This window comes from Coturnix japonica, chromosome 1 (assembly GCF_054131305.1).
Source record: "Coturnix japonica strain WE chromosome 1, WE-NBRP24, whole genome shotgun sequence".
NCBI lineage: Eukaryota > Metazoa > Chordata > Aves > Galliformes > Phasianidae > Coturnix > Coturnix japonica.
The window spans coordinates 176,918,226-176,930,624 of record NC_140663.1 but is presented as its reverse complement, the minus strand read 5'-3'; the positions used below and the strand labels follow the sequence as shown (position 1 = coordinate 176,930,624).

The 12,399-nt window shown below is 56.4% G+C and overlaps 2 protein-coding genes and 1 pseudogene across 7 annotated transcripts; 2 read left to right on the top strand and 1 right to left on the bottom strand.

Moving 5' to 3' along the window:
* The first annotated feature begins 500 nt into the window (after positions 1-500).
* Positions 501-3,649, top strand: LOC146762907 (uncharacterized). Of its 4 annotated transcripts, none has more exons than XM_085536563.1 (4): positions 1,112-1,210; positions 2,821-2,924; positions 2,999-3,080; positions 3,292-3,649. In XM_085536563.1, exons 2-4 carry the CDS (start codon positions 2,854-2,856, stop codon positions 3,394-3,396), a joined length of 258 nt encoding a protein of 85 aa, XP_085392689.1. In that variant the 5' UTR covers positions 1,112-1,210; positions 2,821-2,853; the 3' UTR covers positions 3,397-3,649. The 4 variants fall into 4 exon arrangements, 3 of the variants coding, with proteins under 3 accessions (XP_085392689.1, XP_085392688.1, XP_085392690.1); XM_085536564.1 differs by lacking the exon at positions 1,112-1,210 and adding an exon at positions 2,526-2,708; XR_014942271.1 differs by having other exon boundaries at positions 501-2,924.
* A 3,663-nt stretch (positions 3,650-7,312) lies between these two features.
* Positions 7,313-10,077, top strand: LOC146762906 (uncharacterized). 2 transcript variants are annotated; one of them, XM_085536566.1, is made up of 3 exons: positions 7,313-9,136; positions 9,249-9,352; positions 9,427-10,077. In XM_085536566.1, exon 1 carries the CDS (start codon positions 8,401-8,403, stop codon positions 8,818-8,820), a length of 420 nt encoding a protein of 139 aa, XP_085392692.1. In that variant the 5' UTR covers positions 7,313-8,400; the 3' UTR covers positions 8,821-9,136; positions 9,249-9,352; positions 9,427-10,077. The 2 variants fall into 2 exon arrangements, with proteins under 2 accessions (XP_085392692.1, XP_085392691.1); XM_085536565.1 differs by having other exon boundaries at positions 7,313-9,352.
* On the bottom strand, positions 9,677-11,815 carry LOC146762905 (erythroblast NAD(P)(+)--arginine ADP-ribosyltransferase pseudogene; annotated as a pseudogene). Its single transcript, XR_014942272.1, has one exon. The product of XR_014942272.1 is annotated as an erythroblast NAD(P)(+)--arginine ADP-ribosyltransferase pseudogene (transcript).
* Positions 11,816-12,399: the final 584 nt, after the last annotated feature.

The window sequence follows — 12,399 nt, the reverse complement described above, 5'->3', positions numbered from 1 at the left end:
AGTAAGAGAGACCTGGGTCCAGTGAAGGAGGTGGCGATGGACATGGCCAGCAGCGCCTTTGATGACCAGCACCGGGGCTGACATGTCAGTATGGGGAGGCCTAAAGGTGGATCACGTCACATCCCACAAACGCTCCTTGGTAAATGCCACGTGTTTACAGTGATGGGAGCAACCACTGATGGGTGGTGAGCCCGACTTCTCTGCTTTGGCCAAGTCCTCTCCCCCATCCCCATGCAGGGGGCAGTGAGCAAAGGGGCCGAACTGCTGCAGGGCAACACCACAACCCCGTGGCTGCACTCCCCAGAGCTGCGTGACCCCAACACTGAGGTGCGGGGTCCTGGGCTGCCCTCCATGGCCATCAGTGGGTGGGAGCACTCAGGGCTTGGCTGGGGCCTTTCCTTCCTTCCTTCCTTTGTTCCCTTTGAGCAGCTACCATGGCCCCATTGCTGCTTTCTGTGCTGTCCCTGCCAACATGGGAACAATCCCTGTGCCTTTCACTTTCACTTTTGGCTTTGAGCTGTTCTTCTAAGTTTATGGAGTGGTTTTGTGGCTTTTTGTGGAGTGGGGCAGGAGGAGAGGGCAGCAGGAGGGCTGCAGGCGAATGCACCTTGGGCCTAGAGCTGAGCTGGGAGCTGGGAGGACCCCTGCCAGGGTGCTGAGAGGGCACAGTGCTGAGCCAGAGCCTGAAAGAGGAGAGGCTGGATGTCAAGAGTGTCTGGTGGCCATTTTCAATGTGGGTCTGGGCTCAGCCCGTGCAGCAGCACCTCGGGGCTGGGGCCGAGCCCGGTGCCGGGGCTGTGCTGCCTGCAGGAGGCTGCGGGGCTGTGGGGCTGGGGCAGCCGCTGTGGGTGCAGCACATGGGCATGGGGGAGGGCCGGCAGCAGGGAGGGCGATGGGCCCGAGCCCAAATCGCGTTGGTCACAGCACAGGGGCTGCAGGGGATGGCAGATGTGATCCTGCGGGGTTAGGAAAGGGCACAGCAGAGCACCGAGGAGCACAAGGCAGTGAAGCGCAGCACGAGCCATTGATTGCCTGCACTGATGATGTTCTGCAGCCACCTCCATTGAGATCTGCGTCCTGAGCGCGGATGGAAAGTGAAGGGAAAGGAGGAGTGGGGGATGGAGGGGCAGGAAGCGCTTGGTGCCGGCGGGAGCAGTTCCGGGCCATGGCGCCATGGCGGCGCCGGGAAGGTGATCGGAGCTGAAGGAAGGTGTGTAACATGTCCTTGCTCTGGCTGTCAGTGAGCGGGACGAGTCGGGGCTGCAGTTCTGTGCTGGTGTTTGTTGCTGGGACCGGCTGCCTGAGCAGAATGGGGGCAGCGAGAGGGAGGTTGGACAAGTGGCAGCATCAGGAGCACGGCCCGGTTCTGCTGTGCTGATGGTGCTGTACGGCTGTGGGTCCCCACTGAGGGTCGGTGAGGCAGCGTGGCCCCGTGTGTGGACGTGGGATGTAATGAGAGTGAGTGGATGCAAATGGAGTCGGAGGTGTTACAAGGAGAGGCTCAGGATTGGAACATGGAGAGCAGAGCTGGTGTGTCCCAGCAGGCAGGCGTAGTCAGGTGCCCTTTGGAGCCTGCTGTTGTTGGTGCTGAGCTCAGGAGCCCCATCAGATCAGCGTGGTGCTGCATGCTGCGTATGGCAGCGCCAAGAGATTCCCTTGTGGAAGAAGGGGGAGGATGAAGGAGGCCGAGGGCCCTTTGCTCAGGGCCAGCTCGTCTGTGCCCTCTTGCTGACCGGAGAGAAGGGCTGCCCGCTGGGCACAGGCAGTGCCTTCTGGCTCCCGTGCCGTGCCCTGTCCTCCAGCCCCCTCCTCATGCCATGTGGAACGCCAGTGCCAGCAGTGCCAGCAGTGCGGCCGCCATGTTAGAACCCTGGCCACAGCCGTTACCTTGGTCACCGTTGCCCAACGCAACGCACTCGCCTCTTAGATCTCCGGCCGATAACAGCCATGTACGGGCCTAAGAGAGCGAGGCTGGAGGACACCCACCCTTTAGCTGGGGAGATGGTTCCGGGGACTGCGGGGTCGAAGAGGAGGAGGAGGGGGCCCATTGCCAGCACCATCAGGCAGCAGACAGGCAAGGGAGCCCATTGCCATCGCGCCTGGACCAGGCGCGTGACCACCTCCGTGGAGCCCATGGAGGTGGATCCACCTCCAGATGAACCCATGGAGGTGGATCCACCGGAGGATGAACCCATGGAGGTGGATCCACCTCCAGATGAGCCCATGGAGGTGGATCCACCGGAGGACGAGCCCATGGAGGTGGATCCGCCCGATGCACAGCTGGCCTGGCACCACACCACCGTGCCAGGCCCTGCAGCAGTACCACCTCAGCTGCAGCATCGCTGGTCCAGGCGCTGGGCTCCGTACCGCCTGCGCGGCCCCCGCCCCCGGCATTAGCCGGGTGGCTTCATTTAACATCAGCTCCTCCTTTGAGACCTTGCGGGCCCCCGGTTCCATCTGAACCCTGGTTTTATTGTTGTTTTTATTGTTGTTTTTATTGTTGTTTTTATTGTTAGATTTAGTTAGTTAGGATTAGGTGTTAGGATTAGGTTCTTGTTCATGTTTTTTAATTAGGAGTAGGTTATTGTTCATGTTTTATTGTTAGGTGTAGGTTTTTGTTCCTGTTTTAGAGTTAGGCATAGGTTAGTGTTCGTACTTAGAGTTAGGTGGGTTCCTACCAGCAGCTGGCAGCAAACAGCGCTCACTCGGTAAGCACACGTCTGCTTTCTCACCCAATGCCATGAGTGCTGCTTCATGAGTGAGGAGGTCTGTGACATCTCCGAGGGATGGGATTTGCATCTTGTGACTTTTCTGTTGCAGATTGTCAGGGAGCAGAGCGTGAGTGGCTGTGAAATGCAATTGGGAAATGCTTCATGGAAACAGTCTGGAGCTGTGTCTGGAGCTTCCTGCGTGGCCATTGTAAGGTAGGTGTGCCTTACTGTAAGCGTGCTCTGAAGCAGTGTCGGTTAAGCACAGCTCACTCCTCTGTCTTCAACAGATCAGCTTTCTGCACTCTTTATTTCCGTGGCTGGCGTTGTAGAGCGCAGCAGCAGCAAGGCCGTGAACACGTCCACAACCAGGTACGTGAACGTGGGTGACTTTAATGGCTAGAATAACATTGCTGTTAGAATTAATAAGGCAGTGGTCACGCGTGTGTGCTGGAGCTCAGGGATAGGTTTATTCTTGCCTGCTGAGCTTTTCCCTTATTGGACACCCACCCATCCTCTCTTGCTTCTCTTCCCTTTCAGTTGTTAGAAAGCTCCCTGACTGTTTCCCAATTGATTCTTGCAGGACTCGGAGGGTTTTGAGTCTAAGACCTGGGAGACGGTGAAGCAACCCAAGGCAAGTGCTGCTCAGCTGAGCAAGAAAGCCAAGAAGGAAAGCAAAAAGAAATGATAAGGGCTTGAGCAGGAAGGCACAAAGGACAGCAGAATCGCCTGGAATGCTTCCTCAGAGGTGCACCAAAGGACACACGCTGCGTGCTCCGGTTTTCAGGCCTGGCCGTGCTTTCCCTTTCCTGGACTGCGGAGAGGAACTGAGCAAGTTTTAGTCATTACCAGTATCCCGCCTATTTGATTTCATATTGAAATGTATTTTGGATGCATTTAGCATCTCTTTGTTGCAAATAAAAGCGAAACAAACATTTGAATAGTGGTGCTGCCTCTTTCAGTAGCTGCTCAATACAGTGCCTGGCTCGGGCTAGTAATCGCAGGGCCATGATGTGGTTGGCTTCACGTCCCTCCCTGCAAATGGAGCTGCTTGTCCCACATTTCCGTGTTGGTGTTCCCAACTGGTGGCCTTTCAGCCCAACTGGTAATGCTAGTGACGGACTGTGAGCATCCCTTGTTCTCCAAGGGCTGAGAGAAACAAAAGCAGTGTGGGAGGAAGAAAGGTGTCCCTGCGCCTTGAGCTTGTCTTTCTTCCCCGTTGGCTTGAATTTCAGGGTTCTGGTGCACTGTCTGTTGCTGTTTGCACTGGGAAGCCCGGCTGCATGTGGGCAGCCATGTCCTGCGCTTCAGCTTCTCCTCTACCCACAAGGAGGAGTTCAAGTGTGGGTGGGATGGTGAGAAGAGCAGGGCTGGGAGTGGGGCTGGAGGAGAGGGCAGCGGGCGGGCTGCAGGCGAACGTGCCTCGGGCCCAGAGCTGAGCTGTAAAATGGGAGGACCCCGAGCCGCGCTGCGCTGCTTCAGCTCCAATGGTTCATGATGGGCAGCACCACGTGTTTAGTGCCAGGGTGCTGCGAGGGCACGTAGCTGAGCCAGAGCCCAGAGAGGAGAGGCTGGATGTCAAGAGTGTCTGGTGGCCATTTTCAATTGGCGCCCTGGCACCTTCCTCCTTCCACCAGCCTGCACGGTGGACTGTGTACAGCGAGCCACGAGGCACTGCCTCCTGCTGCCTGCCTGCCTGCCTGCCTGCCTGCGTGACAATAAGCAGCGCTGCTGGAGATGGAAGAGAGGATTGTCGGGTTGGGTGCAGCAAAGGAGCTGGTTGCAAAGGAGAGAAACCAAATGGGACTCACCACAGCCAACATACGGACATCTGTTCTCCAAGCATGCCCAAAGGTTGGGTCCTCTAACTTTACAGTCCTGACAGGTGCCATGAGACTTCTGTATCAACTCTTCTTTTGTTATCTCTCCAGCTGACTCCAGGTGTGGACAATTGCTGCTGAGCGATGACATTTTCATATGCTTTCTTTTGCAAGATCCAGACCCTGGGATTTCCACGACCAAGAATGTCCCTTCGCGTGGCTTCGTTGAACTGGTGATACAGTTTCGTCTCCATTTTGTACGCCATCACAGCTGTAGCCTGATCCCATCTCTGTGCTGGTGAGCGGTTGGCACGACCCCATCGATTGCTCACCTTCTTGGCAGCAATTCTCCATGTCTCAGCATAGACCTGGTTGGTGAACTCGGTGCGGTTCAGCTCCCCCAGCAGATCCTCCATCATGCGGCTGCAGCCCAGGTACTGGTCATCAAAGGCGCTGTTGGCCATGTCCATCTCCACCACCTTGAGTGGACCCAGGTTTCTCTTACTCTTTGTGGCCAACGCGCTGACCAAGGTGCTGAGCAGCAGCACCCAGCCCATGTGCTGGTGCCCCATGTGCAGAAGGACCCGGGTGCCCATCTGTACCTTTCCTTTCTTCCTGCCTTTGTTTGCTTTGAGCAGCTACCATGGCCATGTTGCTGCTTTCTGTGCTGTCCCTGCCAGCATGGGAACAATCCCCTTGCCTTTATCTTTTTCTAACAGGCACGGGAGGGGGACAGCATGAAAGAGGTGACTGATATGATGAAACAAATTTTATTGCCCTATAAAGCAGGTATGTTATCTTATGGTTGATGGTAGATCACCTGCTGCTCTCTTCTCCTCCCTTCACCACCTCCTTCATGCTGTCCCCATCCCTTTCCCGTAAGCGAAAGTGAAAGTGAAAGGCACAGGGATTGTTCCCATGTTGGCTGGGACAGCACAGAAAGCAGCAATGGGGCCATGGTAGCTGCTCAAAGGGAACAAAGGAAGGAAGGAAGGAAAGGCCCCATCCAAGCCCTGAGTGCTCCCACCCACTGATGGCCATGGAGGGCAGCCCAGGACCCCGCACCTCAGTGTTGGGGTCACGCAGCTCTGGGGAGTGCAGCCACGGGGTTGTGGTGTTGCCCTGCAGCAGTTCGGCCCCTTTGCTCACTGCCCCCTGCATGGGGATGGGGGAGAGGACTTGGCCAAAGCAGAGAAGTCGGCTCACCACCCATCAATGGTTGCTCCCATCACTGTAAACACGTGGCATTTACCAAGGAGCGTTTGTGGGATGTGACGTGATCCACCTCCAGGCCTCCCCGCATTGACATGTCAGCCCCGGTACTGGTCATCAAAGGCGCTGCTGGCCATGTCCATCGCCACCTCCTTGACTGGACCCAGGTCTCTCTTGCTGTTGGTGGCCAACGCGCCAACCAAGGTGCTGAGCAGCAGCTCCCAGCCCATGTGCTGGTGCCCCATGTGCAGAAGGACCCAGGTGCCCATCTGTACCTTTCCTTTCTTCCTTCCTTTGTTTTCTTTGAGCAGCTACCATGGCCATGTTGCTGCTTTCTGTGCTGTCCCTGCCAGCATGGGAACAATCACTGTGCCTTTCACTTTCGCTTACGGGAAAGGGATGGGTACAGCATGGAAGAGATGGTTGATATAAGGAAAAAAACTTTATAGCCCTATAAAGCAGGTAAGTTATCTTAGGTGAGATGGTTCTGGACCTGCTTCAAAAGCTGGGTGTTTACAAGTCCATGGGCCAGATGGTTTGCAGCCTAGAGTGCTGAGGGAGTTGGTGGATGTGGTTGCCAAACCGCTCTCCATCATTTTTTGACGGTCTTGGCTGACTGGAGATGTCCCAGTGGATTGGAGGCTTGGATCGCTTCTGTTTAACATCTTCATTGATGATCTGGATGAAGGGATTGAGTTCACACTCAGTAAGTTCGCAGACGACACTAAGCTGGGAGAGAGTGTTGATCTGCCTGATGGGAGAAGGACACTACTGAGGGACCTGGATAGACTGGATCGATGGGCCAAGGTTAATGGCATGAGTTTCAATAGGGCAAGTTTCGGGTCCTGCATTTTGGTCACAACAACGTCAGTCAACCCTACAGCAACCACTGATGGGTGGTGAGCCGACTTCTCTGCTTTGGCCGAGTCCTCTCCCCCCTCCCCATGCAGGGGGCAGTGAGCAAAGGGGCCGAACTGCTGCAGGGCAACACCACAACCCCGTGGCTGCACTCCCCAGAGCTGCGTGACCCCAACACTGAGGTGCGGGGTCCTGGGCTGCCCTCCATGGCCATCAGTGGGTGGGAGCACTCAGGGCTTGGCTGGGGCCTTTCCTTCCTTCCTTCCTTTGTTCCCTTTGAACATCTACCATGGCCCCATTGCTGCTTTCTGTGCTGTCCCAGCCAACATGGGAACAATCCCTGTGCCTTTCACTTTCACTTTTGGCTTTGAGCTGTTCTTCTAAGTTTATGGAGTGGTTTTGTGGCTTTTTGTGGAGTGGGGCAGGAGGAGAGGGCAGCAGGAGGGCTGCAGGCGAATGCACCTTGGGCCTAGAGCTGAGCTGGGAGCTGGGAGGACCCCTGCCAGGGTGCTGAGAGGGCACAGTGCTGAGCCAGAGCCTGAAAGAGGAGAGGCTGGATGTCAAGAGTGTCTGGTGGCCATTTTCAATGTGGGTCTGGGCTCAGCCCGTGCAGCAGCACCTCGGGGCTGGGGCCGAGCCCGGTGCCGGGGCTGTGCTGCCTGCAGGAGGCTGCGGGGCTGTGGGGCTGGGGCAGCCGCTGTGGGTGCAGCACATGGGCATGGGGGAGGGCCGGCAGCAGGGAGGGCGATGGGCCCGAGCCCAAATCGTGTTGGTCACAGCACAGGGGCTGCAGGGGATGGCAGATGTGATCCTGCGGGGTTAGGAAAGGGCACAGCAGAGCACCGAGGAGCACAAGGCAGTGAAGCGCAGCACGAGCCGTTGATTGCCTGCACTGATGATGTTCTGCAGCCACCTCCATTGAGATGTGCGTCCTGAGTGCGGATGGAAAGTGAAGGGAAAGGAGGAGCGGGGGATGGAGGGGCAGGAAGCGCTTGGTGCCGGCGGGAGCAGTTCCGGGCCATGGCGGCATGGCGGCGCCGGGAAGGTGATCGGAGCTGAAGGAAGGTGTGTAACATGTCCTTGCTCTGGCTGTCAGTGAGCGGGACGAGTCGGGGCTGCAGTTCTGTGCTGGTGTTTGTTGCTGGGACCGGCTGCCTGAGCAGAATGGGGGCAGCGAGAGGGAGGTTGGACAAGCGGCAGCATCAGGAGCACGGCCCGCTTCTGCTGTGCTGATGGTGCTGTACGGCTGTGGGTCCCCACTGAGGGTCGGTGAGGCAGCGTGGCCCCGTGTGTGGACGTGGGATGTAATGAGAGTGAGTGGATGCAAATGGAGTCGGAGGTGTTACAAGGAGAGGCTCTGGATTGGAACAGGGAGAGCAGAGCTGGTGTGTCCCAGCAGGCAGGCGTAGTCAGGTGCCCTTTGGAGCCTGCTGTTGTTGGTGCTGAGCTCAGGAGCCCCATCAGATCAGCGTGGTGCTGCGTGCTGCGTATGGCAGCGCCAAGAGATTCCCTTGTGGGAGAAGGGGGAGGATGAAGGAGGCCGAGGGCCCTTTGCTCAGGGCCAGCTCGTCTGTGCCCTCTTGCTGACCGGAGAGAAGGGCTGCCCGCTGGGCACAGGCAGTGCCTTCTGGCTCCCGTGCCGTGCCCTGTCCTCCAGCCCCCTCCTCATGCCATGTGGAACGCCAGTGCCAGCAGTGCCAGCAGTGCGGCCGCCATGTTAGAACCCTGGCCACAGCCGTTACCTTGGTCACCGTTGCCCAACGCAACGCACTCGCCTCTTAGATCTCCGGCCGATAACAGCCATGTGGGGGCCTAAGAGAGCGAGGCTGGAGGAAACCCACCATTTAGCTGGGGAGATGGTTCCGGGGACCGCGGGGTCGAAGAGGAGGAGGAGGGGGCCCATTGCCAGCACCATCAGGCAGCAGACAGGCAAGGGAGCCCATTGCCATCGCGCCTGGACCAGGCGCGTGACCACCTCCGTGGAGCCCATGGAGGTGGATCCACCGGAGGATGAACCCATGGAGGTGGATCCACCGGAGGATGAACCCATGGAGGTGGATCCACCGGAGGACGAGCCCATGGAGGTGGATCCGCCCGATGCACAGCTGGCCTGGCACCACACCACCGTGCCAGGCCCTGCAGCAGTACCACCTCAGCTGCAGCATCGCTGGTCCAGGCGCTGGGCTCCGTACCGTCTGCGCGGCCCCCGCCCCCGGCATTAGCCGGGTGGCTTCATTTAACATCATCTCCTCCTTTGAGACCTTGCGGGCCCCCGGTTCCATCTGAACCCTGGTTTTATTGTTGTTTTGTTTTTATTGTCGTTTTTATTGTTGTTTTTATTGTTAGATTTAGTTAGTTAGGATTAGGTGTTAGGATTAGGTTCTTGTTCATGTTTTTTAATTAGGAGTAGGTTATTGTTCACGTTTTATTGTTAGGTGTAGGTTTCTGTTCCTGTTTTAGAGTTAGGCATAGGTTAGTGTTCGTACTTAGAGTTAGGTGGGTTCCTACCAGCAGCTGGCAGCAAACAGCGCTCACTCGGTAAGCACACGTCTGCTTTCTCACCCAATGCCATGAGTGCTGCTCCATGAGTGAGGAGGTCTGTGACATCTCCGAGGGATGGGATTTGCATCTTGTGACTTTTCTGTTGCAGATTGTCGAGGAGCAGAGCGTGAGTGGCTGTGAAATGCAATTGGGAAATGCTTCATGGAAACAGTCCGGAGCTGTGTCTGGAGCTTCCTGCGTGGCCATTGTAAGGTAGGTGTGCCTTACTGTAAGCGTGCTCTGAAGCAGTGTCGGTTAAGCACAGCTCACTCCTCTGTCTTCAACAGATCAGCTTTCTGCACTCTTTATTTCTGTGGCTGGCGTTGTAGAGCGCAGCAGCAGCAAGGCCGCGAACACGTCCACAACCAGGTACGTGAACGTGGGTGACTTTAATGGCTAGAATAACATTGCTGTTAGAATTAATAAGGCAGTGGTCATGCGTGTGTGCTGGAGCTCAGGGATAGGTTTATTCTTGCCTGCTGAGCTTTTCCCTTATTGGACACCCACCCATCCTCTCTTGCTTCTCTTCCCTTTCAGTTGTTAGAAAGCTCCCTGACTGTTTCCCAATTGATTCTTGCAGGACTCGGAGGGTTTTGAGTCTAAGACCTGGGAGACGGTGAAGCAACCCAAGGCAAGTGCTGCTCAGCTGAGCAAGAAAGCCAAGAAGGAAAGCAAAAAGAAACGATAAGGGCTTGAGCAGGAAGGCACAAAGGACAGCAGAATGGCCTGGAATGCTTCCTCAGAGGTGCACCAAAGGACACACGCTGCGTGCTCCGGTTTTCAGGCCTGGCCGTGCTTTCCCTTTCCTGGACTGTGGAGAGGAACTGAGCAAGTTTTAGTCATTACCAGTATCCCGCCTATTTGATTTCATATTGAAATGTATTTTGGATGCATTTAGCATCTCTTTGTTGCAAATAAAAGCGAAACAAACATTTGAATAGTGGTGCTGCCTCTTTCAGTAGCTGCTCAATACAGTGCCTGGATCGGGCTAGTGATCGCAGGGCCATGATGTGGTTGGCTTCACGTCCCTCCCTGCAAATGGAGCTGCTTGTCCCACCTTTCCGTGTTGGTGTTCCCAACTGGTGGCCTTTCAGCCCAACTGGTAATGCTAGTGACGGACTGTGAGCATCCCTTGTTCTCCAAGGGCTGAGAGAAACAAAAGCAGTGTGGGAGGAAGAAAGGTGTCCCTGCGCCTTGAGCTTGTCTTTCTTCCCTGTTGGCTTGAATTTCAGGGTTCTGATGCACTGTCTGTTGCTGTTTGCACTGGGAAGCCCGGCTGCATGTGGGCAGCCATGTCCTGCGCTTCAGCTTCTCCTCTACCCACAAGGAGGAGTTCAAGTGTGGGTGGGATGGTGAGAAGAGCAGGGCTGGGAGTGGGGCTGGAGGAGAGGGCAGCGGGCGGGCTGCAGGCGAACGTGCCTCGGGCCCAGAGCTGAGCTGTAAAATGGGAGGACCCCGAGCCGCGCTGCGCTGCTTCAGCTCCAATGGTTCACGATGGGCAGCGCCACGTGTTTAGTGCCAGGGTGCTGCAAGGGCACGTAGCTGAGCCAGAGCCCAGAGAGGAGAGGCTGGATGTCAAGAGTGTCTGGTGGCCATTTTCAATTGGCGCCCTGGCATCTTCCACCAGCCTGCACGGTGGACTGTGTACAGCGAGCCACGAGGCACTGCCTCCTGCTGCCTGCCTGCCTGCCTGCCTGCCTGCGTGACAATAAGCAGTGCTGCTGGAGATGGAAGAGAGGATTGTCGGGTTGGGTGCAGCAAAGGAGCTGGTTGCAAAGGAGAGAAACCAAATGGGACTCACCACAGCCAACATACGGACATCTGTTCTCCAAGCATGCCCAAAGGTTGGGTCCTCTAACTTTACAGTCCCGACAGGTGCCATGAGACTTCTGTATCAACTCTTCTTTTGTTATCTCTCCAGCTGACTCCAGGTGTGGACAATTGCTGCTGAGCGATGACATTTTCATATGCTTTCTTTTGCAAGATCCAGAGCCTGGGATTTCCACGACCAAGAATGTCCCTTCACGTGGCCGCGTTGAACTGGTGATACAGCTTCGTCTCCATTTTGTACGCCATCACAGCCGTAGCCTGATCCCATCTCAGTGCTGGTGAGCGGTTGGCACGACCCCATCGATTGCTCACCTTCTTGGCAGCAATTCTCCATGTCTCAGCATAGACCTGGTTGGTGAACTCGGTGCGGTTCAGCTCCCCCAGCAGATCCTCCATCATGCGGCTGCAGCCCCGGTACTGGTCATCAAAGGCGCTGCTGGCCATGTCCATTTCCACCACCTTGAGTGGACCCAGGTTTCTCTTACTCTTTATGGCCAACGCGCCAACCAAAGTGCTGAGCAGCAGCACCCAGCCCATGTGCTGGTGCCCGATGTGCAGAAGGACCCGGGTGCCCATCTGTACCTTTCCTTTCTTCCTGCCTTTGTTCCTTTTGAGCAGCTACCAGTGGCCATGCTGCTGCTTTCTGTGCTGTCCCTGCCAGCATGGGAACAATCCCCTTGCCTTTATCTTTTTCTAACAGGCACGGGAGGGGGACAGCATGAAAGAGGTGACTGATATGATGAAACAAATTTTATTGCCCTATAAAGCAGGTATGTTATCTTATGGTTGATGGTAGATCACCTGCTGCTCTCTTCTCCTCCCTTCACCACCTCCTTCATTCTGTCCCCATCCCTTTCCCGTAAGCAAAAGTGAAAGTGAAAGGCATAGGGATTGTTCCCATGTTGGCAGGGACAGCACAGAAAGCAGCAATGGGGCCATGGTAGCTGCTCAAAGGGAACAAAGGAAGGAAGGAAAGAAAGGCCCCAGCCAAGCCCTGAGTGCTCCCACCCAGTGATGGTCATGGAGGGCAGCCCAGGACCCCGCACCTCAGTGTTGGGGTCACGCAGCTCTGGGGAGTGCAGCCACGGGGTTGTGGTGTTGCCCTGCAGCAGTTCGGCCCCTTTGCTCACTGCCCCCTGCATGGGGATGGGGGAGAGGACTTGGCCAAAGCAGAGAAGTCAGGCTCACCACCCATCAATGGTTGCTCCCATCACTGTAAACACGTGGCATTTACCAAGGAGCGTTTGTGGGATGTGACGTGATCCACCTCCAGGCCTCCCCGCATTGACATGTCAGCCCCGGTACTGGTCATCAAAGGCGCTGCTGGCCATGTCCATCGCCACCTCCTTGAGTGGACCCAGGTCTCTCTTGCTCTTTGTGGCCAACGCACCAACCAAGGTGCTGAGCAGCAGCTCCCAGCCCATGTGCTG